Here is a 25,909-nt window from a genome sequence, read left to right on the forward strand (position 1 = left end):
TGAGTGAGTGAGGCATCCATGTGTGTTTAACTTAATAAGTCCGTTCAAGGTCCGTTTTCTGCCAGAGGGCATTACAAGGGCGGTGAAGGGGTTAAAAAGAAGCCATTATCTGCAAATTGTGCACAGAGCTTACAGTCCGATCTTGGCGGTTCAGACAGAAAGTGGCTGGTTAAGACAGCATTTTATACAACGCAATATAATTACGTATAACAGCGGGGATCACCTGAAGCGGGCGGGGGCAGCCCTTACATTGTGAAATGTGGCCACATACTCAGTAGAGATGTCCAACTAACCAGATATGTCGGAAACTGTCCAACACGCGCTCGCCCAATTTTGGGTGTTTTATTTTCTTCTTTCGCGTTTTTGCAAAACGTTTCGCTGATCCCCAAATGGCTAAATAATGTTGCAAAATATTTGTTAGATTTTGCCATTTAGGAAAATGTCCTGTGAAATATTGCGGGGCAGTGAGTGAAACATGGCATACAGGCTTCTTTTATCGTTTCAGCATTAAAGATGCTGTCTAATCTGCACGTTAAAATAACAAAATACAACTTTTTTTGCTTTACTATATGCAGCCTTTGATTACCTTTATTGAAAACTAATTACCTCGTTCTCCCATAATCGATCTACCAAGATCCTGCTTCCCAGGGTTTACTAAATGGCCGCCTTTCAGTTTCAATCAATCCTTCAGTCAGTGTAACTCAGCAGCTACAATGTATCCTGATATTACTAAGGTAACATTATCTATTGTTACAGTTTGCAGCTCAAACTGCTGGGAATATTGGCAACAAATGTTCATAAACAGGAAAGTGTTGCAAAGATCTTGCACTGCTGGGGAGGTGGGCAAAAACCTGCTCTAGAAATCAAAGAATGCTCAGTAATAAAACTAATTAAAAATGGCATTAAGAGTTGAATTTTAAAAAAATGTAGTGTTTTATCTAATACTACTAGAACTAATTTATTTAAAAAAATAAACACATGTTGGACATTGCATGAATAGGGAGCTTAGAAAACTTAGCAAATAAACATATTCAATAAAATTGCAATGCATGTTGACTTAATTCTTGGAGAATCGCTTGCAAATTCTCGTTAGGCTTGTAATATAGTGTGTGCGGGTGCGTGTGCGGGCGTTTCGTTTGTAGAGGGTAAGCAGTGTTGTGTGCGGCTAGGGGGCGTGGCTATGACATCACAGTGCTAGGCCGCGCTGTGATTGGTTCATAGCATCATGTGGCGCGGCGACAGCGTGAAAATACAATTCTCTTGTACTTTCTCTGGTCTGCCGCGCCACCATTCACGGCCGTGAGCGCGCGTCTCGACTGTATCAACGTCACCATGCACCACACTTGGCATATATGTGTATGTATGTTGTATATATCTGACGGGCGTGTATATGGTGTTTGCCACTGCATGTATATTTGTGTGTGTGCCACCTAATTTTTGGGTTTGCCCAACGGCCAAACATTTGCCAGCCAGCCCTTGTCAACAGATTACGGTAGTGTTAGTTATCGCCGTGCCCAACTGTAATGGTTGGACTGGTATATACTGGTAGAGATGAGACGGGTCAGATGGCGGTAAAAAAATACTACAATAAATAATACCACGTTCAAGGTAACCAAGTGCTAATAATGGAGGGTATTCTCGCCTGGCACCTTGCTCCGGGAACAAAAGCAGCATTTTTGTGTATTTATACAGTTCTGCCTTTATTACAATCTCAGTCTGAATTTACAACTTTGGGACAAGTCACAGAGTCGGTATTTTCCATTAAACGCCCTACGTGGCCAGAGAGGTCTGTAATGTATGGCGAGGCAGAGAGGGGAAGTGGTTAGGGACCCGTGCAAAATGAAATAGGAGAAAATCATTGCTATATCCTCGAGGGGTGCATAGTCCCTAAAGGGTGCTAAGCTTTAGAACCAGGCGCACTGACCTGGGCCTCCGGGTTGTTGGGTACCCAGAATCCCGGCTGCGGGGACAGCTCGGGCCCTGTAGAGCAGGCGGAGGGAAGCAGACGGTGGGGAGCATTCGCCTAAGTTAGGCCCGACGTCGGCTCTGGCCCAACTTCTTGTCCAGGCCAGCCAGGCCGCCTAGAAACGCCGGGCCGGCTCTCCATTCCACTCCCCTTCAGCGGCCCTGTTTAGAGTAGCTCAACACCCATTCATTTGAAATCGTAGCACCCGTTAGTAAATATGGTCCAGAGAGAGGCTTCAGTATATCGCGATTCCTCAAAAATCCACCAGGATTCTGCATCTTGTGCCACAGCAGAGATCTGTTCATTACTGGTATTTCAGGATGGGACCCACGACCCTTATACGGTTTGTGCGTTAGAAGTCATGTGATATTCTGTAATACGCAGTTCATATTATAGCAGACTGAGGGCTGTGGGCCTCATTCTTCGGCAGAGAGAAGTCCCTAACTCTCAGGACATAAGCACAAGAGACTCTGTGTGTTACACATCCCATGTCGTCCTCTGATACAGTACGAATATTCCATCAGCAGCACGTCTTGTGAGACGACTTCTCCATGGGAGTTAATTTGATGGAGTCAGTTAGACAGCTCTCTATAGTCTCCTGGTACTGGGGGAAAATGAAAGGCATAGTGAAAGTCTGTTCATGGTCCCAAGGCTCAACAAAGTATCCGGCCGCTCCTCCTTCTCCTACCGTGCACCCCAAAACTGTTCATTTACGTAACTGTATTTTTAACCATGTATTATTTGTCATATTAACTCCACGCCCAGGACGTTCTTGAAAACGAGAGGTAACTCTCAATGTATTACTTCCTGGTAAAACATTTTATAAATAAATAAATAAACAATGTCATCATTGTTTACTTATATGGCGCCAACGTATGCAGCAGCACTTTACAATGTCAGGCGAGAATATTAATAATAATAATTTATTACATATTATATTATATATAATGCAAGAAAAATATGCAGCGCTTCACATAGAAGATTTAAAGGCAAAATTCCTCCCTAATGCAAAGAGCTTGCAATCTAATTTGTCCTGGCACAGGCAAATAGAGTTTTCCAATGATTAATTAATATATTTTAATTATTATGTGCGCAGTGCTGTATGTAGAATTTTGCAAGCGCAGCAAGTCCCTAAGCTGAAAAGCTTACACTCTAATACAAGCCTGAGGCACAGGGAGACTAAGTGACTTCTCCAAGGTCACGTGAAGCTGACATTGGGTGTCAGACTGGGGTGACCCACTTCCAAGACTAAACTATACACATATAATATGACTGATGTCGGTGAAACAGATGTAACAAATGTAAGACAACAGGAAACAAGCTGATGCAGATAAAGTAGAGTTATTTTCTGCTTTGTGTCTAGATCAGTGGTGGCCAATTCCAGCCCTCAAGGGCCACCAACGGGTCAGGTTTTCTGAATATTCCTGCTTCAGCACAGGGGGCTCAATCAGTGACACTGTCAGAATGACTGAACCACCTGTGCTGAGGCAGGGATAACCTTAAAACCTGACCTGTTGGTGGCCCTTGAGAACTGGACTTGGCCGCCCCTGGTGTAGATCATTGGTGGGCAACTAGCAGATCCCGGGAGCTTGCAGCCCTCGGGGCTTCACCTGCGGCCTCCAATCTCTGGCCTCCCCAGCAGCTCGCTCTCCCTCTCTCCCAAGTGCAGAGGGAGCGGAGATTTTGCTGGTGTGGGTCACAGCTCCTCCCAGCTCCCTGAGCTGATCAGTGCACTGATAAATACTGTACTGCCCGCTCCTCCCCTGTGCTAATCACAAGTTCCAATTGTAACATGTTTATTAAAGCAGCAATACTACATCTCCCCTCCCCCCCACCTTTTTTTTTTTACTTTGTATTTCTATTATGGCAGGTATATACTTTCAAGGGTATAGAAAGCAAAATCCGGGGCTTTTTTTGGAGTTCTTTTTATAAGTAAAGCATGTGACAATGTATAATTCTACATTCTTACCTAAGCTGGCAATCGTTTGGTGCTCCTGTTATAAATTTGTAAAAATCCTGAATGCCTAACATAATGGCAGCCAGTCTGCTGTTTGGAACACAGCAACAGATCTGTTTGTGATACTTTGTTGCTAAGGGGCAGAGCTCAAAAAGGTGTGTTCGAGAGCCTGTTTCAAAAGAGGAAGTGGATGTGACTTTCTAAATGGCTGCAGTACCAACCGAAGGATGATCAGTACATTAAAGAAATCATTAAAAATGGCATTAGGAGTTAACAAAATCCAGATAGTATTATGTAATGCTACAGAACGTTTTACTGCGGTAACATTAGTTTTCTTTCTTCTGGCCACAAGAGGGCACTATCGCTCCTTTCTTGAACTAAGCAGCACATAACAGTATATAGAGATTATTATTATTTAAGGGATCATTAGATGTCAACCTCTAACCAGTGAGACTTGAGACTTCTGGATCACATAAAGAATGGCATTATAATTAAAAGAATACAGAATTGTATGTCTGTGATACTTTGTTACTAGAAATCAGTGAGACTGAATCCATATCAGCGAGACAAACAAATGAGTGATATCTAACATGTCGGCATGTTCCAGAGCCCAGTGGCATAAAAGGGGTTAAAATAGTCTAGCAGTCTTCTTGTGACAGGTGAAGGGGGAGTTGTATACACATATATACTCACGTGTACTAAGGCTTTCTTGGCGAGGGTCTCAAACGCCTGGTCCACGTTTATGTTGTTTTTTGCGCTGACTTCGAAGTAAGGAATGTCTTTCTCTTTGCACCAGGACACCGCGGCTTCCTTTGAGATCTGCCGGCCGTTAAAGCGATAAATAAATAACAAATCCCGCAGAGGTTACATAGTTACATAGTCACTTACAGTAGCACAGGGGCACGCAAACTTATTTTGCTGCGCCCCCCCCCCCCCCCCCCTCCTTGCTCCCTCCGTTCCTGCGCCCCCCCCCCTCTTACCTCACACGGCGTCAAATTATGCCGCGGGGTCATGTGATGTCACGTCACGTAACCCGCTGCATCATTTGAAGCCGCGTTACCAAGGCAACTGTGATGTCACATGACCCCGCTGCGTCATATGACGCCGCGTTGCCATGGTCACGCGTCCCAAAGCCAGCTGAACCCCGGTAAGTAGAGGTTGCAGAGGCCTCATGTGGTCCCCCGGCATTTCATTTAAATGCCTCGGGGAAGAGCGCAAGACCTCTGCAAACGCCCGCGCCCTCAAAAAAAAAGCTTGCACCCCCCAGTTTGCGCACCGCTGGAGTAGCAGATGAGGTTGAAAAAATACATATATATCCATCAAGTTCAACCCATGTTAAATTTGTACGACAGATATTTATCCTATATTTGTATTTACAGTATTGCGATCCAGAGGAAGGCAAACAAAAAACCCCAGTGCCACATCATTCAATGATGTCTCATAAGGGAGAAATAAAATTCTTTCCTGACTTCGAATAATGACAATCAGATTACTCCCTGGATCAACATCCTTCCCATGTTTACTTATTAGGTATATCCCTGTATACCTTTCCTTCCTATAAATATGCCCAACCTTTTTTTGAACATATGTATTGTATCTGCCAATACAGTCTCCATGGGTAATTAATTCCACATGGTAACTGCCCTTACTGTAAAGAACCCTTTCCTTTGTTGCTGGTGAAATCTCCTTTCCTCCACCTTAAGGGATGGCCCGGTGTCCTTTGTACTACCCGTGGGATGAATAGTTCTTTTGAAAGCTCCTTATATTGTCCCCAATGGCCGGTGCAACCACTAGGCAGTCTCCAAGGTCGGCACATTTTAGGGGACAGCGGGAGTGGAGGAGGAAGACGGTTGATGGATGGTGGGAACGGAGCAAAGCGGCGGCAGAGGCGATCGGCGGTAGAGGAGGAAGATGGAGGACTGCAGGAGAGGAAGACGAATGACCGTGAGAACGAAGCAAGGAGGACTTCCGGAAGGAGCGCACCCCGCTGTCCGACCCAGAAGTCTTCACTGACTTCCGGTGTCTGCCGCTGGTACAGCGCATGTCCTCCCAGACTTCCTCCTCTGCCGCCTTGCTCTGCTCCCGCAGTCCTCCGTATTCCTCTTCCACCTCCGCCCGTCTCTACCGCCGACCTCTGTCTTCTTCTCCCACAGCCGCCCGTCTCTGCCGCTCCGTGCCCACCGTCCATGTCTGCCGCCGCTCCAGGCCGGCCGGTGTCCTCCGCAGACCACAGAAAGCCAAATTCAGCAAGAAATCTCAACGTTTCGTACGTTCTCTTATATATTTACACCCAATAACGCCTCCTATAACCACCCGAGAGACTGGGGCTTGTGACGCACCTTTATATGTCGGTGCCATGTTTGTTGGGGTTTGTGTATTTTTATTTATTTACTCAAAAATAACATGACATACAACGTCTCATTATTTTATCAGTGTAATAAAAGAAGAAACTGCACGGGAAGAACAAATAACAAAGAAAAATAACAGGGAGAGAGGCAGGGAGAGGTGGGGGGGAGAGGTGGGGGGGAGAGGTGGGGGGGAGAGGTGGGGGGGAGAGGTGGGGGGGAGAGGAGCCTGCGGAGACCTTGTCTATAAATTGTTGCAGTGAAATGTACAATGTATTAATGTGCATCCACATGTGGATGACACCCCCCTCCCCCCGCCCAGCGTGTCCTCTCTCTGTCCCCTGTCTTACTTCCCCTCTGTCCCTGTGTGTTCGCTCTCTGGTAGGCATTAATTGGGAGAGAGGAGGAGGGGATGAGAGCAGAGGAGGAGGGGGTGAGAGAAGAGGAGGAGCAGGGGGTAAGAGAAGTGGATGAGGAGGGGGTGAGAGAAGAGGAGGAGGGGTGAGAGAAGAGGAGGAGGGGTGAGAGAGCAGGAGGAGGGGTGAGAGAAGATGAGGGGGTGAGGGGGGAGTTGGGGTGAGAGAAGAGGAGGAGGGGTGAGTGAAGAGGAGGCGGGGGACTGAGAGGAGAGGAGGGGTGAGAGAAGAGATGGGGAGCGTGAGAGAAGAGGAGGAAGGGGGTGAGAGAGGAGGAGGGCTAAGAGAAGGCGGTGAGAAAGAAGGTGGGGGGTGCGAAAGAATAGGAGGAAGGCTGAGAGAAGAAGGTGAGAAAGGAGGTGGGGGGGAGTGCAACAGGGGCTACTGTGGTGGAGCAGCGCCAGCTGAAGGTTCGCCTAAGTGTGCCGGCCCTGATTGTCCCCGAATATATATGTATATACAGTAGTTAACGTATTCCCTCTTAGACACTTCTTTTCTAATGTAAATAAATGTAATTTAGCCTCTTCTCATAAGTCAGATTTTCCATCCCCTTCTTTAATTTGGTGTCTCTTCTCTGCACTTTCTCTAGTTCCATAATGGGTTTTTTTTATGGAGTGGTGCCCAAAATTGTACTCCATCCATTCCTGTTTGATGCAAGATAAGATCTTGTTTGCCTTTGCAGCTACTGCATGACTTTGGGCACTATTGCTAAGCCTGCTGTCTACAAGCACTCCTAAATCCTTCTCCATCAAGGATTCCCCTAATTTTTCTACATTTAATTTTTTAATCGCCTGTTTATTCTTGCTTCCCAAATGCATAACCTTACATTTATCTGTATTAAACCTCATCTGCCATTTACCTGCCCACGTTTCCAGTCTCTCCAAGTCCTTCTGGAGAGAAATTACATCCTGCTCTGAGTCTACTACCTTACACAATTAAGTGTGATCAGCAAAGATGGAGACTTTGCTCTCGATCCCAACCTCAAGATAATTAATAACCAAGTTAAAAAGCAGGGGTTCAAGTACCAATCCATGAGGTACTCCACTCACAACTTTAGCCCAACCTGGAAAGATTCCATTTATGACAACCCTCTGTTGTCTGTCCTTTAAACAGTTTTCAATCCTGGTGCAAATATTTTTACTGAATCCAATTTGCTTTACTTTGTACACCAACCTCTTGTGTGAAACCGTATCAAAACCGTATCAAAAGCCTTTGCAAAATCTAAGTAGACCACATTAACTGCATTACCCTGGTCTAAATTCCTACTTACCTCCTCAAAGAAACAAATAAGTTTAAAATAAAGGGCATCCACATAGACATTGAGTCAATGTTTGAATCACAGCATTGATCCAAGCGCACGTGTCAGGCTGCGCTTATAGCGCCGGCGACGTGACGGTGACGTCAGGCTGCGCTTATAGCGCCGGCGACGTGACGGTGACGTCAGGCTGCGCTTATAGCGCCGGCGACGTGACGGTGACGTCAGGCTGCGCTTATAGTGCCGGCGACGTGACGGTGACGTCAGGCTGCGCTTATAGCGCCGGCGACGTGACGGTGACGTCAGGCTGCGCTTATAGCGCCGGCGACGTGACGGTGACGTCAGGCTGCGCTTATAGCGCCGGCGACGTGACGGTGACGTCAGGCTGCGCTTATAGCGCCGGCGACGTGACGGTGACGTCAGGCTGCGCTTATAGTGCCGGCGACGTGACGGTGACGTCAGGCTGCGCTTATAGCACCGGCGACGTGACGGTGACGTCAGGCTGCGGTCGCTGGAAAAATCAAACTGAGATGACATCCGTCGCGTCGTGCTTACTTTAATCGCACGCGAAGGTGGCAATGCATTTGTTTTGACGCGACTGAGGCTGAGAAAGGTGAGAGGGAAGGGGGCGGGGCTGGTGCTGCAGGCTGAGAAAGGTGAGAGGGAAGGGGGCGGGGCTGAAGCTGCAGGCTGAGGAAGGTGAGAGGGAAGGGGGCGGGGCTGAAGCTGCAGGCTGAGAAAGGTGAGAGGGAAGGGGCGGGGATGGTGCTGCAGGCTGAGAAAGGTGAGAGGGAAGGGGGCGGGGCTGAAGCTGCAGGCTGAGAAAGGGGAGAGGGAAGGGGGCGGGGCTGGTGCTGCAGGCTGAGAAAGGTGAGAGGGAAGGGGGCGGGGCTGAAGCTGCAGGCTGAGAAAGATGAGGGAAGGGGGCGGGGCTGGTGCTGCAGGCTGAGAAAGGTGAGAGGGAAGGGGGCGGGGCTGGAGCTGCAGGCTGAGAAAGGTGAGAGGGAAGGGGGCGGGGCTGGAGCTGCAGGCTGAGAAAGGGGAGAGGGAAGGGGGCGGGGCTGAAGCTGCAGGCTGAGAAAGGTGATAGGGAAGGGGGCGGGGCTGGTGCTGCAGGCTGAGAAAGGTGAGAGGGAAGGGGGCGGGGCTGGAGCTGCAGGCTGAGAAAGGTGAGGGAAGGGGGCGGGGCTGGAGCTGCAGGCTGAGAAAGGTGAGGGAAGGGGGCGGGGCTGAAGCTGCAGGCTGAGAAAGGGGAGAGGGAAGGGGGCGGGGCTGAAGCTGCAGGCTGAGAAAGGGGAGAGGGAAGGGGGCGGGGCTGGTGCTGCAGGCTGAGAAAGGTGAGAGGGAAGGGGGCGGGGCTGAAGCTGCAGGCTGAGAAAGGGGAGAGGGAAGGGGGCGGGGCTGGTGCTGCAGGCTGAGAAAGGTGAGAGGGAAGGGGGCGGGGCTGAAGCTGCAGGCTGAGAAAGGTGAGAGGGAAGGGGGCGGGGCTGAAGCTGCAGGCTGAGAAAGGGGAGAGGGAAGGGGGCGGGACTGAAGCTGCAGGCTGAGAAAGGTGAGAGGGAAGGGGGCGGGGCTGGTGCTGCAGGCTGAGATAGGTGAGAGGGAAGGGGGCGGGGCTGAAGCTGCAGGCTGAGAAAGGTGAGAGGGAAGGGGGCGGGGCTGAAGCTGCAGACTGAGAAAGGTGAGAGGGAAGGGGCGGGGCTGATGCTGCAGGCTGAGAAAGGTGAGAGGGAAGGGGGCGGGGCTGAAGCTGCAGGCTGAGAAAGGGGAGAGGGAAGGGGGCGGGGCTGAAGCTGCAGACTGAGAAAGGTGAGAGGGAAGGGGGCGGGGCTGATGCTGCAGGCTGAGAAAGGTGAGAGGGAAGGGGGCGGGGCTGAAGCTGCAGGCTGAGAAAGGGGAGAGGGAAGGGGGCGGGGCTGAAGCTGCAGGCTGAGAAAGGGACAGGGAAGGGGGCGGGGCTGAAGCTGCAGGCTGAGAAAGGGCAGAGGGAAGGGGGCGGGGCTGAAGCTGCAGGCTGAGAAAGGGGAGAGGGAAGGGGGCGGGGCTGAAGCTGCAGGCTGAGAAAGGTGAGAGGGAAGGGGGCGGGGCTGATGCTGCAGGCTGAGAAAGGTGAGAGGGAAGGGGGCGGGGCTGAAGCTGCAGGCTGAGAAAGGTGAGAGGGAAGCGGGCGGGGCTGAAGCTGCAGGCTGAGAAAGGGGAGAGGGAAGGGGGCGGGCTGAAGCTGCAGGCTGAGAAAGGTGAGAGGGAAGGGGGCGGGGCTGAATCTGCAGGCTGAGAAAGGGGAGAGGGAAGGGGGCGGGGCTGATGCTGCAGGCTGAGAAAGGGGAGAGGGAAGGGGGCGGGGCTGGTGCTGCAGGCTGAGAAAGGTGAGAGGGAAGGGGGCGGGACTGAAGCTGCAGACTGAGATAGGTGAGAGGGAAGGGGCGGGGCTGAAGCTGCAGACTGAGAAAGGTGAGAGGGAAGGGGGCGGGACTGGTGCTGCAGGCTGAGAAAGGTGAGAGGGAAGGGGCGGGGCTGAAGCTGCAGACTGAGAAAGGTGAGAGGGAAGGGGGCGGGGCTGAAGCTGCAGACTGAGAAAGGTGAGAGGGAAGGGGGCGGGGCTGAAGCTGCAGACTGAGAAAGGTGATAGGGAAGGGGGCGGGGCTGGTGCTGCAGGCTGAGAAAGGTGAGAGGGAAGGGGCGGGGCTGAAGCTGCAGACTGAGAAAGGGGAGAGGGAAGGGGGCGGGGCTGAAGCTGCAGACTGAGAAAGGTGATAGGGAAGGGGGCGGGGCTGGAGCTGCAGGCTGAGAAAGGTGAGAGGGAAGGGGCGGGGCTGAAGCTGCAGCATGAGAAAGGTGAGAGGGAAGGGGGCGGGGCTGGAGCTGCAGGCTGAGAAAGGTGATAGGGAAGGGGGCGGGGCTGGAGCTGCAGACTGAGAAAGGGGAGAGGGAAGGGGGCGGGGCTGAAGCTGCAGGCTGAGAAAGGTGAGAGGGAAGGGGGCGGGGCTGAAGCTGCAGACTGAGAAAGGTGAGAGGGAAGGGGGCGGGGCTGGAGCTGCAGGCTGAGAAAGGTGATAGGGAAGGGGCGGGGCTGAAGCTGCAGACTGAGAAAGGGGAGAGGGAAGGGGGCGGGGCTGAAGCTGCAGGCTGAGAAAGGTGAGAGGGAAGGGGGCGGGGCTGAAGCTGCAGACTGAGAAAGGGGAGAGGGAAGGGGGCGGGGCTGAAGCTGCAGACTGAGAAAGGTGAGAGGGAAGGGGGCGGGGCTGGAGCTGCAGACTGAGAAAGGGGAGAGGGAAGGGGGCGGGGCTGAAGCTGCAGGCTGAGAAAGGTGAGAGGGAAGGGGGCGGGGCTGAAGCTGCAGACTGAGAAAGGTGATAGGGAAGGGGGCGGGGCTGGAGCTGCAGGCTGAGAAAGGTGAGAGGGAAGGGGCGGGGCTGAAGCTGCAGGCTGAGAAAGGTGAGAGGGAAGGGGGCGGGGCTGGAGCTGCAGGCTGAGAAAGGTGATAGGGAAGGGGGCGGGGCTGGAGCTGCAGACTGAGAAAGGGGAGAGGGAAGGGGGCGGGGCTGAAGCTGCAGGCTGAGAAAGGGGAGAGGGAAGGGGGCGGGGCTGAAGCTGCAGACTGAGAAAGGTGAGAGGGAAGGGGCGGGGCTGGTGCTGCAGGCTGAGAAAGGTGATAGGGAAGGGGGCGGGGCTGAAGCTGCAGGCTGAGAAAGGTGATAGGGAAGGGGGCGGGGCTGGAGCTGCAGGCTGAGAAAGGGGAGAGGGAAGGGGGCGGGGCTGAAGCTGCAGGCTGAGAAAGGGGAGAGGGAAGGGGGCGGGGCTGAAGCTGCAGACTGAGAAAGGTGAGAGGGAAGGGGGCGGGGCTGATGCTGCAGGCTGAGAAAGGTGAGAGGGAAGGGGGCGGGGCTGGTGCTGCAGGCTGAGAAAGGTGAGAGGGAAGGGGGCGGGGCTGAAGCTGCAGGCTGAGAAAGGGGAGAGGGAAGGGGGCGGGGCTGAAGCTGCAGGCTGAGAAAGGGGAGAGGGAAGGGGCGGGGCTGGTGCTGCAGGCTGAGAAAGGTGAGAGGGAAGGGGGCGGGGCTGAAGCTGCAGACTGAGATAGGTGAGAGGGAAGGGGGCGGGGCTGAATCTGCAGACTGAGATAGGTGAGAGGGAAGGGGGCGGGGCTGGAGCTGCAGCATGAGAGACAGGCTGAGAAAGGTGAGAGGGGAAGGGTTAAATCATGGATAGAAAAACAGACCTGAAAGGCAAGGAAAAAGAAAGGAAGCAACAAAAATAGGATAAATACACGAGGGGAGGACAGAGAGAATGAGATGAACAGTGTAAGGAGAAAAATACCTGCTGGAGGGAGGAGAAAGACATGCTGGGGAGGAGGAGAGAAAGACATCTTGTGGGGGGAGGAGAGAGAGGAAGACATGCTGGAGGGAAGAGAGAGACATGCCGGGGGAAGAGGAGAGGAAGACATGCTGTGGGGGGAAGAGAGGAAGACATGCTGGGGGCAGGAGAGAAAGACAGGATGTGGGAGAGAGGAAGACATGCTGGGGAGGAGAGGAGATGAGAGAAATACATGAGGAGGGAGAGCAGAAACAAACAAGGGGAAAAGATGGAATGGCAAAGGATGTGAGAAAGACATGAAGGGGGCAAAGAGACATGAGGTGGAGGAGGAACAAAGAGACATGAGGGGGGGGCAAAGAGACATGAGGTGGAGGAGGAACAAAGAGACATGAGGGGGGGGCAAAGAGACATGAGGTGGAGGAGGAACAAAGAGACATGAGGGGGGGGCAAAGAGACATGAGGTGGAGGAGGAACAAAGAGACATGAGGGGCCTGTTTTTGGAGCCCTGCCCCTGTTGTTACTTGATACACCCCCTGCCCCTCTTTCTCATCATACAGTATGGAGCAGAGGCATTTCCTCCCTACCTGTCGATCGTTGAGGTCAATCTTATTCCCCAGGATGACCATCGGGAAGTCAGTGGCCGGCGTGCGAATCTTGTCCAAGAAGTCCCTCCTCCAGACCTCAAGGCACGTGAAGGACTCTGCGTCCGTGACATCGTAGGCCAGCAGGCACCCATCAGAGCCCTTGTAGAAGGTGGACACCATGGAACGGAAACGCTCCTGTCCGCCCGTGTCCCAGATCTGCGGAAACGCAGAACACAGTGACCCAGACATCTGGGATACGCTCACTTCACGTTCCCAGGCAATTTCAAGCTGGAAACGATGCCAAAAAAACCCACCAATGTCTTCCCCAACCCTTTTGCTGCCAGGGGGGCCAGCAAAGCGACGCAGAGCTAATGTATTGACATCCCCTGGCACTCAAGGGCTTAATTACAGGGGCATGCAAAGCCGACCTACTTAATTTAGTGGGGACCACGCAAGTGTGTTACAGAAATTCGTTCAAAGGTGAAAATTCTGTGAGAATTCCCTACGATCATTCACTGGGTCAATTGTTCCCAACCTTTTTAACATTTTGCACCCCCTGCTATAAAATATTTGTTCTGCAAACCCCTAATTAATAAATCTTATTGCATACCCATCAGGCTATTTATTTCTAACAAAACTGTGTGACCGATCCCAGGCAGGTATAATGTCCTGAGGTCGTCGGGGGGATACATGCTTAAGGCCCCAAACTGCATCTCTGTGTGTGCAGACCGCATGGGTGGTATAGCTGACAATTACTGTAGGAGTTTCGAAAGTTATGCCCCACAATGCCTTGCAGCTGTGGATGCAAAGCATTGTGGGGAGTGATTTTGGAGGCACCTTCTGTAATTGACAGCTATATTACTCACGCCAAGGTACATTTCCGGGCCTTACTAAGTACGCGGTCCCCACACGGGCTCAAATTCATTATACTGCCTGGGATGTGTCATTAAACATTTTTTGGGTGATGAGCCACTTGGACACCCCAAACAAACCACTAGGGTTTCCCGAACCCCCTATTGGGAATCACTGCAAAGATTTTCCTTTATCTTTTTATTTTACGCTGTATTTATTTTTTATTCTATATTCGCTGAAGCAGTTAATCGGATCGTTTTTGATTAAAATAGGACATTTCCACAGAAAATGGCCAGCCACTTTGGCCCATATTGGGGAAGCCCCTTAAGCTAACATTGCTTTTCTACAAAGGACTTTAACAAAATAAGCAAATAGCAGGGGTAAATGACAGACCCCTTAAAAAATATATAAGATCCCAGCAGAAAAGCAAGAACAGGGGAAAATAAAAGAGGGGACATGTGAATAAAAAAAAACTAATCAGGAACAATAAAAGCCCTTTGCGATTTCTTGCTGCACGGGAAACGTAGAACTGCAAGAAGGCTGCAAGTAGCAACAGCGAGAGTGGAGTGCATGTAGCATCAGCGGTGAGAGTGCAGTGCATGTAGCATCAGCGGTGAGAGTGCAGGGCATGTAGCTTCAGCAGTGAGAGTGCAGGGCATGTAGCTTCAGCAGCGAGAGTGGAGTGCATGTAGCATCAGCGGTGAGAGTGCAGTGCATGTAGCTTCAGCAGCGAGAGTGGAGTGCATGTAGCATCAGCGGTGAGAGTGCAGTGCATGTAGCTTCAGCAGTGAGAGTGCAGGGCATGTAGCATCAGCAGTGAGAGTGCAGTGCAAGTAGCATGAGCAGTGAGAGTGCCGTGCAAGTAGCATGAGCAGTGAGAGTGCAGTGCAAGTAGCATGAGCAGTGAGAGTGCAGAGCAACTAGCATCAGCAGTGAGAGTGCAGTTCAACTAGCATCAGCAGTGAGAGTGCAGGGCATGTAGCATCAGCAGTGAGAGTGCAGTGCAAGAAGCATGAGCAGTGAGAGTGCAGTGCAAGTAGCATGAGCAGTGAGAGTGCAGGGCATGTAGCATCAGCAGTGAGAGTGCCGTGCAAGTAGCATGAGCAGTGAGAGTAGTGCAAGTAGCATGAGCAGTGAGAGTGCAGTGCAAGTAGCATGAGCAGTGAGAGTGCAGGGCATGTAGCATGAGCAGTGAGAGGGCAATGCAAGCATCAGCAGTGAGAGTGCAGTGCAACTAGCATCAGCAGTGAGAGTGCAGTGCAACTAGCATCAGCAGTGAGAGTGCAGTGCAACTAGCATCAGCTGTGAGAGTGCAGTGCAAGTAGCAGCAGTGAGAATGCAGTGCAAGTAGCAGCAGGGAGAGTGCAGTGCAAGTAGCAGCAGGGAGAGTGCAGTGCAAGTAGCAGCAGGCAGTAAGAGTCTGACACCCAGAAACCTTACCTGCATCTTGAGAGTGGTGTTGGCTAGCTGGATGGTTCTGGACAGGATACTGGCACCCAGTGTGGTCCGATAGTCATATGAGAACGATTTGTGCACATACTGATGTAGGAGTGATGTCTTCCCAGCTCTGTAGACACATAGTATCAATCAATGCCCAATCCAATACTGTGCAACTATGTAACTTGCTTACAATATTACATAGTGGGCTTTAAGACCCACCTTAAGACACATCTGCTTAAAGAAGCATATGAGTAGCACTGGATAATCATGGACACATGACACATAAAGCTTGGCCCCCTGCAGACGCACTTACTAGTATTCCCTCCTACTGTCTCTGTACGTTCTCCCTACCTACCAATTAGATTGTAAGCTCCTCGGAGCAGGGACTCCTTCCTTAATGTTACTTTTACAGTATGTCTGAAGCACTTATTCCCATGATCTGTTATTTATATTATTTGTTATTTATATGATATGTATTACTACTGTGAAGCGCTATATACATTTATGGCGCTATATAAATAAAGACATACAATACAATACAATACACTGGATACTATACATCAGGGGTGCACAAACTAAGGGGTGCACCGGGTGGCGCAAGATTTTTTTTTGGCGGTGGCGCATCGGTTACAGAGGCCCCGGGCTCTTCCCCAAGGCAATTAAATGAAATGCCGGGGGACCGCGCGAGGCCTCTGCAACTCCCTTCCCATGATTCAGCCGGCTTCGGGCAACGCATCACCATGGCAACCTGTGATGTCACATGAACCCGCGGCGTCATTTGACGCCGCCACTAAGGTACGAGGGGGCGGGTTCGAGCTCTGGGGGGAGAGCAGACAGGGGGGCGCAGCACCGGAAGTTTCCGCACCACTGCTATACATAGTGTAACATACATTGTTCTGGACCTAAAAGGATTTGATATAGATCAGTGATTCCCTAGTCCCCCTGTGGGGACTGCGCACTTAGTAAGGCCCCAAACAGCACCTAAGTGTGGGTGGTAGAGCTGGCAGTTACAGCAGGAGATTCCAAAGTCGCTCGCCACCATTCTTTGCATTCTCAGCTGCAAAGCATTGTGGGGCGTGACTTGTGACGCTCCCGCAGTGAGTGACAGTTATACCACCCATGCTGTCTACAGACACTGAGGTGCAGTTCGGGGCCTTATTAAGCGCGTTCCCCCCACAAGCTCAGGACACTGTGCTACCCGGGATCGGTCACACAGTTTTGCCAGCAATAGTCTGATGGGTCGGCAATAAGATTTATTAATTAGGGGTACGTGGATATTCTGTAGGGGGAGTGCACGCTGTTAAACAGGATGGGAGCCACTGATATAGATCAGCATGCCCCCCCTTTCCAGAGAAGGTACTTTCTGGTATTTCAATCCTTTGTGTCACACGGGCCAATAGGTGGCTGCAATGGATTACGTTGCAGCTTCTTATTGGCCCGCGTGTTGCTGGACATTTATACCGCCATTTTGTTTTCCCGTGGCTGAAATAGCTCACCATTACATGGCCATGAATCGCATCAGCGTCAGACCTCCCAGACCCTTCATCCGACACAGAATATGGACAACCACTTTTTTTTGTAACACAGGTTTGAAGCAGGGGTGTCTCCGGAGCTGAACCCCATTCATTTCAGCTCTGGGCCCCACTGCTTCCAGTGATAGCTATCTCTGTAAGGGGTGCCGGTAGCCACCCTGACATGCTAGCAGGGATCACGTGATGGCCGCTTTTCAAAGCTCCTGTGCCCTACGGGCCAATAGGAAGCTGCGACATCATCCGGTGCGGCTTCCTATTGGCCCATGTGACGCGGGAGCTTTACAAAGCTGAGGGATGCCGGCACCCCTTTTGAGGGTGTGTATCTCTGGAAGCAGGGGGTTCCCTTGAGCTTTAATGAATGGGGTTTAGCTCCGGAGACCCCCCTGCTTCAATACCACGTAAAAAAAACAAAAAAAACTTTACTAAATCAATGGCTTGGATTGCTCCTTTAAGCAAAAATCATTTTAGGAAACATCTCTCGATTTCTGCTTCCTATACATCGATATTATACTCTATACAGGGAGAAGGAGCGGCTCAGTGAGTAACAACACTGACTGGCACTGAGTTTGAGAGTTTGAAGCAGGGGAGCCTGGTTCAATTCCTGGTGTCGGCTCCTTGTGACCTTGAGTAAGTCACCTTATCTCCCTGTGCCGCAGGCACCAAAAACATAGATTGTAAGCTCCACAGGACAGGGGCTGCAAATATGTCTCTGTAAAGCGCTACGTAGAACTAGCAGCGCTATACAAGAACATGCTATTACTATATTATTATTACATCTTTCCAAAATATCATTTTAATAGAGTATGTTTCACAGTGGAAGTCTTCAAACAATAACATAGCTTTAGTTTTTCTTCTTACCCCAATGCGCCAATAATTACAATTTTCAGGTCCACTTTATTACAGGGATTCATGAAGAGCTGAAAGAAAAAAAAGCAGAATTGAAGTAGGAAAGTGCTCCCCCCTCCCCCCCTCGGTGCCAAAGTAATTCTATTATCCCAAATGTGACACCCCCCAGTTCTGCCACCTCCGTCCTTCCTGTGACACTCCTGCTGTCTCTGTACTGACTGCGAATATGATGGGGGAAGGTGTCGAAATTGGCTGGGTTTCATTTAAATGTATTATTCTCAAATATCCTCCCATTTTCTCATTTCCTTAAATTTTTGGACAACTATTTTACTATACACCAACTTTCTACATTTATTTCTAAAGCTTGGGGAACATTTTCAAATATATTCTCCCGTTTCGAGCTTTTTATATAGGACTAAAAATAAAATAGCGGTGACTTTTTGGAACTCTCAACAAATTCATATCTATATATTTGTGAATTTGTTGAGAGTTCCAAAAAGTCACCGCTATTTTATTTTTAGTCCTATATAAAAAGCTCGAAACGGGAGCTATATATAGTATATAGCAAGGAACAGTGAGCACTCCGTCAGGTCAGTCAACAGGGTGGGTGCAGATCCTGTATAATAAAATAGGCAATACGATACCGGGTTGACGAATATCAAAGGCAGCACACCAAAGGTTGGTCAAAAAATATAACATATTACAATATATTTTTTGACCAACCTTTGGAGTGCTGCCTTTGATATTCGTCAACGCGGTATCGTATTGCCTATATATATATATTATATATATATATATATATATATGATACGAACCAATCCAAAGACTAGTAAAGAGACAGCAGACCGCACAGGGTTAATCCAATAATAATAAGACCTTCCTCTCTTTGTGGGACCGAAACGTTGGCTTACGTGTATTTCATGTTGTGAATATATATTATTGGATTAACCCTGTGCGGTCTGCTGTCTCTTTACTGGTCTTTGGATTGGTTCGTATCATACTTACTTTCTATGGGACTAGCATCTGCTATTACAACATTTTCAACTACAGTGTGCTGACTGAATTTCATGTGTATATATATATATAGCAACTGTAAATATTACTGTATGTTCATTTGCATGTCTTAGACAGGTCTGCAACCCTGTCTTTCCCCATTGTCACCCAGCATACAGCGCTTCCACTGCAGCAAGGGATTCTGGGAAATGACATGCAAATGAGCACTCAGTGCCACCTTTTGTCTCAAGCTCGTATTACACAAGCCAATCCTCAAGCCACATATATATATATATATATAAAAATGCAAAAAAACGCCACATTCTCGGGCAATACAAGTTGGGAGGAATAATTCCCCCATCTCTACTAACTGCCCCTCTTCCCTACCCACAGCTACATAATATTTCCGTCCTGCCAGCAACAGGGGGCGAGACATTGTTAAATATCCTCGTTCTCCCTCCTTGGAATGTATCACTTATTCGCGGAAATGTCCCCATTGTACCAACTTCAGTGATGGTTTTCATTCAGGGTGAGCCATTGAAAAACCTTACGTTTCAACCCCTTCGTTGCTTTGCAATGCGTTGCAGGCCCCTCTGCCAGTGAAGGGGTTAACTGGGACGGGGGGGGGGGTCTTAGTAGGTTCTGGGGTTAAAATGTCTCATCCAAATAAAAATTTAAAAAACACAGCAATGTTTTGCATTTTACTCCCCGGCACGTAAGGGTTAATCCCCGACGCAGATGGAGAATGTTCACCTTTGTACACCCGAATTTTTGAGTACACTGTTCTTAAAAAATGTTGGTGAGCCCCACACCCTTTTAAACCACAGTGTAATCCGTTTCTTACATTAAAGCCCTCTCAAAGTTGTTTACCTATTTGTATCCTGGGGAAAAGATGAATGTGTATGAATTAAATGAATTCCAGCCCATGCGCTGCTTCTGTTTATCTGTTTGCCTGATGATGACCTCATAATTACTTTGAAAACAAAGAGCAGAACTAAAAGAAGAATTTACCAGTGGATTTTAGGACTGACAAACAGCCTTATCAGCAAACGACATTAGATAAAGATAGTAATGTCCCCTTGCTCGCCCCGAAGCTTTTGCTCGCCATGGAAATGTTACACGTTTAAAAAATGATTTAAAAATACAATTGTTATTATAATAACTTTATTTCATAGTGCGCTTTCCTCCCAATGGGACTCAAAGCTCTTTACAATTACAGTATTAATGTTACAGGCCCAGCCCTTGCCCCGTGGAGCTTACAATCTATCTTTTTGGTGTCTGAGGCACAGGAAGATAAAGTGACTGGCCCAAGGTCACTCCTGATTCAAACTCAGTGTTATTGTTTACAGCCAGTGTCTTTCCTCACTGAGCCGCTCCTTCACCCTCCTTATAAGTCCCGTAATATAGTGTGCGCGCTTGCGCTGCCGTGCGTGCTCGGCAATTATAATTGGTTGTGGTTAGCCGGCGTTCTATATTAGGGCCGCGCGCACACAGCAGTGAGCGTGGAGACGGCCGATCGGGGGAAACACTTAGAAAACTATGTTTTCGTGCTGCTGCCGCTCCGAGTGAGGCTGCAATGTGTGTGTGTGTGTGTGTGTGTGTGTGTGTGTGTGTGTGTGTGTGTGTGTGTGTGTGTGTGTGTGTGTGTGTGTGTGTGTGTGTGTGTGTGTGTGTGTGTGTGTGTGTGTGTGTGTGTGTATATATGTAAATATATTTATCAAAGTTGCACATGTTAATAAATTATTTATTCTCACATGTCTGTTTTTTTTTAATTTTTAAAATACTATATAATAAATTATTAACTTTCAATCAAACTATAGACACACATATATACCAACACACACATATACACACACCCATGTGCGTCATAGCCTATCGCTCACAGCACGGACCCGTACACACAAAAGTGTGCATCACGTGCACGAGCATTCGCACACGCGCACGCGCGCCAACTATAAAACAAGCCTAAGGCCTTGTGCATAGTGATCGTGACCGTTCACGCGACGGAGAGTACGGCGCAAACAGGACACGGCACCTCTATGAGGCCGCCCATAGTGCCCGCGAGCGAGGAATCGCGACGGCGCGGCCGCATATCCATCAAACAAGAATTTAGAGTTTTGGCGCGGTGGCCGAGCGATGGCCGCGTCACGGCCACGTCACATGGGTCGGTTCAACCAATGAGGGTGAACCGGCCTCGTGACATCACGGCAACGCTCCGCCACGCCTCCCCGTTGCTCGCACCATAGTAATCCCACATGCCACGGATCGCCTCTGCAGCAGGCGCGCAACGCCATGCGCTCCGTCCGGTATATGGACTCAAGTCTTTCTATCAGCAAAACGTAACTTACTAAACATGTAACTGTCCTTTGTTCACTTTCATTTTAGGACAGAGGGACTGTCCCCTTGAGTGACTGAGCACTGCCACTTCCCCTGTTACATAGTGGCGCAGTTTTGCATGTGAGACTGCGACAGAGCAGCCATCTTTAAATTAGTCCGCCTTTAAATAAGACGATTTCAATGCTAAGGACGGACAAATTCACGGGTTCGAAAACTCCGTCAAACTTTGAAACAAACTTTTGTATCCGCACAACATTCCAGTCAAAACCTAAGAGGCGCGTTCCCGGCGTCATTTTTACTTGATTTTTTTTCTCTTAAATATCTGAGCAAACGTTTTATTTTTTAGCGTTGGAAAAAATTGACTAAATTAAAAAAAAATAATGTTTTTGTCTTTTCTATCATTTCTGACAACACTGAAACGAGTCGGGTTTCAGCAAAACCAAAATCACATTACCTCCTCTTACTCCATACTCCATACTCACTGGTCGCAGTGCACCCGCGTATAACGCTAACTAACCCCTTCACGACCACAGGCTGCGCAGCCAGAGACAGGTTTAAACACAGTGTCCGTCAGCTGGAATACTCACATGGGAGGGCACAGGGATCTTGTTATGCTTTGTCATTGTATTTGGGAGACGCACATCCCCCCTCCTCCGTGCTGTAAACAAAGGGCTCTTCCACAGCTGGATGCTGAATAGATAACTAAGCTGCCCCCCTGCACACACATCTCTGTGCTGATTTCATTCTCTCCTGCCCTTCCTCTGCTCGCTTTTTTCAGTCTCTATTTTAGTTAGTCTATCTGTATATGTATGTATGTATGTATGTATGTATGTACTGTATGTACTGTATGTATGTACTGTATGTACTGTATGTATGTATGTATGTACTGTATGTACTGTATGTACTGTATGTATGTATGTATGTACTGTATGTACTGTATGTATGTATGTATGTGTATGTATGTATCTATATCGATCTATCTATCCATCTCTCTCCAGTCTCTGCTTTAGTTAATCTATCTATCTATCTATCTATCTACAGTATATATGTATCGTATCACTATGTCTCTGCATAGTGTAAATGTTTCTCTCACTCTCTTTCTCTGTCAGTATTTCCCTCCCTCTCTGTCTGTCTCTTTCCTTGTTTCTCTCCCTCTGTTTCTTTGCCAGTCCCTCGCTGTCCCTCTCTCTGTCTCTCTGTCCTTGTTTTTTTTCTCCCTCCCTCCCTCTCTCTCTCTCCTTGTTTCTCCCCCTCTCCCTCTCTCTCTCTGTCCTTGTTTCTCCCCCTCTCCCTCTGTGCCTCTCTGTTTCTCTGTCAGTATTTCCCTCCCCCCTCTCTCCCTCTCTCTGTCCTTGTTTCTCCCCCTCTCCCTCTCTGTCCTTGTTTCTCCCCCTCTCCCTCTCTCTGTCCTTGTTTCTCCCCCTCTCCCTCTGTGCCTCTGTTTCTCTCTGTCAGTATTTCCCTCCCCCCCTCTCTCTCTCTCTCCTTGTTTCTCTCCCTCTCTCTGTCCTTGTTTCTCCCCCTCTCCCTCTGTGCCTCTCTGTTTCTCTGTCAGTGTTTCCCTCCCCCCCCTCTCTCTCTCTCTCCTTGTTTCTCTCCCTCTCTCTGTCCTTGTTTCTCCCCCTCTCCCTCTGTGCCTCTCTGTTTCTCTGTCAGTGTTTCCCTCCCCCCCCTCTCTCTCTCTCTCCTTGTTTCTCTCCCTCTCTCTGTCCTTGTTTCTCCCCCTCTCCCTCTGTGCCTCTCTGTTTCTCTGTCAGTGTTTCCCTCCCCCCCCTCTCTCTCTCTCTCCTTGTTTCTCTCCCTCTCTCTGTCCTTGTTTCTCCCCCTCTCCCTCTGTGCCTCTCTGTTTCTCTGTCAGTGTTTCCCTCCCCCCCCCCTCTCTCTCTCTCTCCTTGTTTCTCCCCCTCTCCCTCTCTCTGTCCTTGTTTCTCCCCCTCTCCCTCTGTGCCTCTCTGTTTCTCTGTCAGTGTTTCCCTCCCCCCCCCTCTCTCTCTCTCTCTCCTTGTTTCTCTCCCTCTCTCTGTCCTTGTTTCTCCCCCTCTCCCTCTGTGCCTCTCTGTTTCTCTGTCAGTATTTCCCTCCCCCCTCTCTCTCTCTCTCGCTCCCTCCCTCTGGGGGATGTCCTTCCTAAACTGACATCACTTCTAACTTTCACCAGCGCAATTTCCTACATTTTTTCATCCAAAGCGAGAAGCAAGAAGGCGTGAAAAGATGTCTCCACCTTACATAGGACATGTGATCCCTGACAACCAACACAGCAAATTCCTCACCCAGCTCCAGGGTGCCTTATTACCCTCTGATGACGTAGAACAATGGTTACATTGTTGCTCTCCGATCTCAGACAATCTCCTTCCCCCCCCCCCCCCTCTGGTTCGGTTATCCCTTGTAATGATGATAATATCATGTATTCTGCTTATCTTCCAGGTGATGAGAAGCAAGTAGAGCACAAGTAACAATTATTGTAATGTTTATTATTGCTATCTTATACTAGTATGGCCCCAACACATTCCACAGCGCAGTACAATGTGGGATCGAGGTCAATAGAAAGTCCCCGTCCCATGGAGTTTACAGAAGGGGGCGAGTGTGTGGGGTTTCTTAGCAAGAGTTTGGCTATCAATGTTAGGACTGCGTATGCAGTTCTGTGATGAAAGTAAAAGAGTGTTGGTTAGGTCTCCTTGAAAAAGTGTGCCTTGAAGGAACTTTTACATGTATGTATGTATGTATGTATGTATGTATGTATGTATGTATGTATGTATGTATGGATCACCTTTCATTCAAGCATTCCTGCTTTAGAATTAAAAAAAATCCCAGGTATAAAATTAGAAGTGAACACAGCCCATTGAAATTGTACTTATAAAAAATCGTCCACTATGTATGCATGTATGTATATCGTTATTTATATAGCGCCATCCATGTACATAGCGCGTCACAGCAGTAACACACGTGACATAATAATATAACAGATAATGAGAACAAGCGCTTCAGACATAAAAGTAACATTAGGAAAAAGAGTCCCTGTCCCGAAGAGCTTACAATCTAAGTGTAAACTATACATGCGTATAGGGATATTTCATTACCCCTGCTAATTACTTGTAGATTTCCTGGAATGTTTCAAAGTAGTCGCTAAATTTCAGAGAAGCAAATAAATAGTTTGACATTTAATACTTTAAAAAAAAAAAATTATTATTGAGAATGAGGAAATGATGATTCTTCGTTTCGAAGGAGTTTTTTCCCCCACACAGTAAGTGGGGAATGCTTGCAGATGCTGACGTAAGTCCAAATCTTTCAAAAGTGAAAATTGACCAAAAATCTTCCAAAATATTAAACCCTTTAAAAAAAAAATGTGGAAATCCTTCAGATGTCTGTTCTGGGTCTCTAACGATCGATCACAGCAGAAAATATCCATGGTCACTGCGTTTATTTGATAGTCTGCGTTATTCGTGGCGTCAATGTTTCCAGCGGCGCTTTGAAAAGTTGCTACACTTTTTCCTACACAAATAAACATGTTAGGCCTCGTCCAGGGTGACGCTGAGCGGGCGTGCTCGCTCGCCGCGATGAAACACATTGCTGCAATGTGTGTGGCCAGCGTAAGCGAGCGCCTTCGCATGCACGGCGCTTAGCTGCTTGCAGAGGCAAGCAAATTTGATTACACGGCTCGCTGGCTGTGCCCCCTAACACGCCCCCACCTTGCGCACAACTAGCTGGCCATAAATCGCCCGGCCCAGCAGAGCGTGACATCACCGCGCACGAGCGCCAGCTCGCTCCCTGCCTGGCCGCAGCCTTGGATAACGTGTCACTTTATTTGGCAGTTTTGGCCTAAGTTGCTTAGTGAGGCTGCGCCTTTATTTTTCCTGGGGCAGAATACCCTTTCTGAGCACACTGAGGAGGAGATGTGGCTTTTGGGTTGGGTTTTGTTATCCTGTTCTCTTGATCCCTGAGGGGATACACACCCATTCTGTCTGTGTTTGACTCCTCTGCAAAGCATCTGCTTTACATTCCTCACGCAGGCCTGGCAGTGAAGGGAGCCAGAATCCTTAGTGTGTTCTGTGTCGGGGAAGGAGGTGCACAGCAGCTGTCGTCAGTTCAAAAGTATTGTCACATGTCTTGTAGATGTGATGTGGCGGGTACAGGAGGGCAGGAGTGAGGTGCAGTGACAGCTGTGTGCAGGATAGGAGTGAGGTGCAGTGACAGCTGTGTGCAGGATAGGAGTGAGGTGCAGTGACAGCTGTGTGCAGGATAGGAGTGAGGTGCAGTGACAGCTGTGTGCAGGATAGGAGTGAGGTGCAGTGACAGCTGTGTGCAGGATAGGAGTGAGGTGCAGTGACAGCTGTGTGCAGGATAGGAGTGAGGTGCAGTGACAGCTGTGTGCAGGATAGGAGTGAGGTGCAGTGACAGCTGTGTGCAGGATAGGAGTGAGGTGCAGTGACAGCTGTGTGCAGGATAGGAGTGAGGTGCAGTGACAGCTGTGTGCAGGATAGGAGTGAGGTGCAGTGACAGCTGTGTGCAGGATAGGAGTGAGGTGCAGTGACAGCTGTGTGCAGGATAGGAGTGAGGTGCAGTGACAGCTGTGTGCAGGATAGGAGTGAGGTGCAGTTACAGAGCTGTGTGCAGTGCAGGTATCAGGTGCAGTGAGAGCGTGCGCAGTGCTGGAGTACAGTGCATTGACAGCATGTGCAGTGCAGGAATGAGATGCAGTGAGTGTGTGCAGTGCAGGAATGAGATGCAGTGAGTGTGTGCAGTGCAGGAATGAGGTACAGTGCAGGAATGAGGTGCAGTGAGTGTGTGCAGTGCAGGAATGAGATGCAGTGAGTATGTGCAGTGCAGGAATGAGATGCAGTGAGTGTGCGCAGTGCAGGAATGAGGTGAAGTGACAGCATGTGCAGGGCAGGAGTGAGGTGCAATGACAGCGTGCGCTGGAGCAGAAGGGAGGTGCAGTAACAGTGCGTGCAGTGACTAGTGTTTCCAGTAATGAACCTGACTGGCCTGTATTTGGACACTGTCCAGTAAAAAATAGAGGTAACGCTGGACATGTATGTGTCTGGTATTACCTTTCTGGACACAGTGACCTGACAGCT

General features: G+C 49.3%; 1 protein-coding gene across 2 annotated transcripts; it reads right to left on the bottom strand.

The window, feature by feature from the left end:
- Positions 1 to 1,103: 1,103 nt before the first annotated feature.
- On the bottom strand, positions 1,104 to 22,077 carry RAB7B (RAB7B, member RAS oncogene family). Of its 2 annotated transcripts, none has more exons than XM_075615153.1 (6): positions 21,289 to 21,311; positions 17,517 to 17,575; positions 15,127 to 15,253; positions 12,835 to 13,050; positions 4,617 to 4,742; positions 1,104 to 2,570 (listed from the first exon to the last, which is right to left on the bottom strand). In XM_075615153.1, exons 2-6 carry the CDS (start codon positions 17,567 to 17,569, stop codon positions 2,487 to 2,489), a joined length of 606 nt encoding a protein of 201 aa, XP_075471268.1. In that variant the 5' UTR covers positions 17,570 to 17,575; positions 21,289 to 21,311; the 3' UTR covers positions 1,104 to 2,486. The 2 variants fall into 2 exon arrangements, with proteins under 2 accessions (XP_075471268.1, XP_075471267.1); XM_075615152.1 differs by lacking the exon at positions 21,289 to 21,311 and adding an exon at positions 21,422 to 22,077 and having other exon boundaries at positions 1,106 to 2,570.
- Between the last annotated feature and the right edge of the window lie 3,832 nt (positions 22,078 to 25,909).

The sequence above is a fragment of the Ascaphus truei genome, chromosome 9 (genome assembly GCF_040206685.1).
Source record: "Ascaphus truei isolate aAscTru1 chromosome 9, aAscTru1.hap1, whole genome shotgun sequence".
NCBI classification, from domain to species: domain Eukaryota; kingdom Metazoa; phylum Chordata; class Amphibia; order Anura; family Ascaphidae; genus Ascaphus; species Ascaphus truei.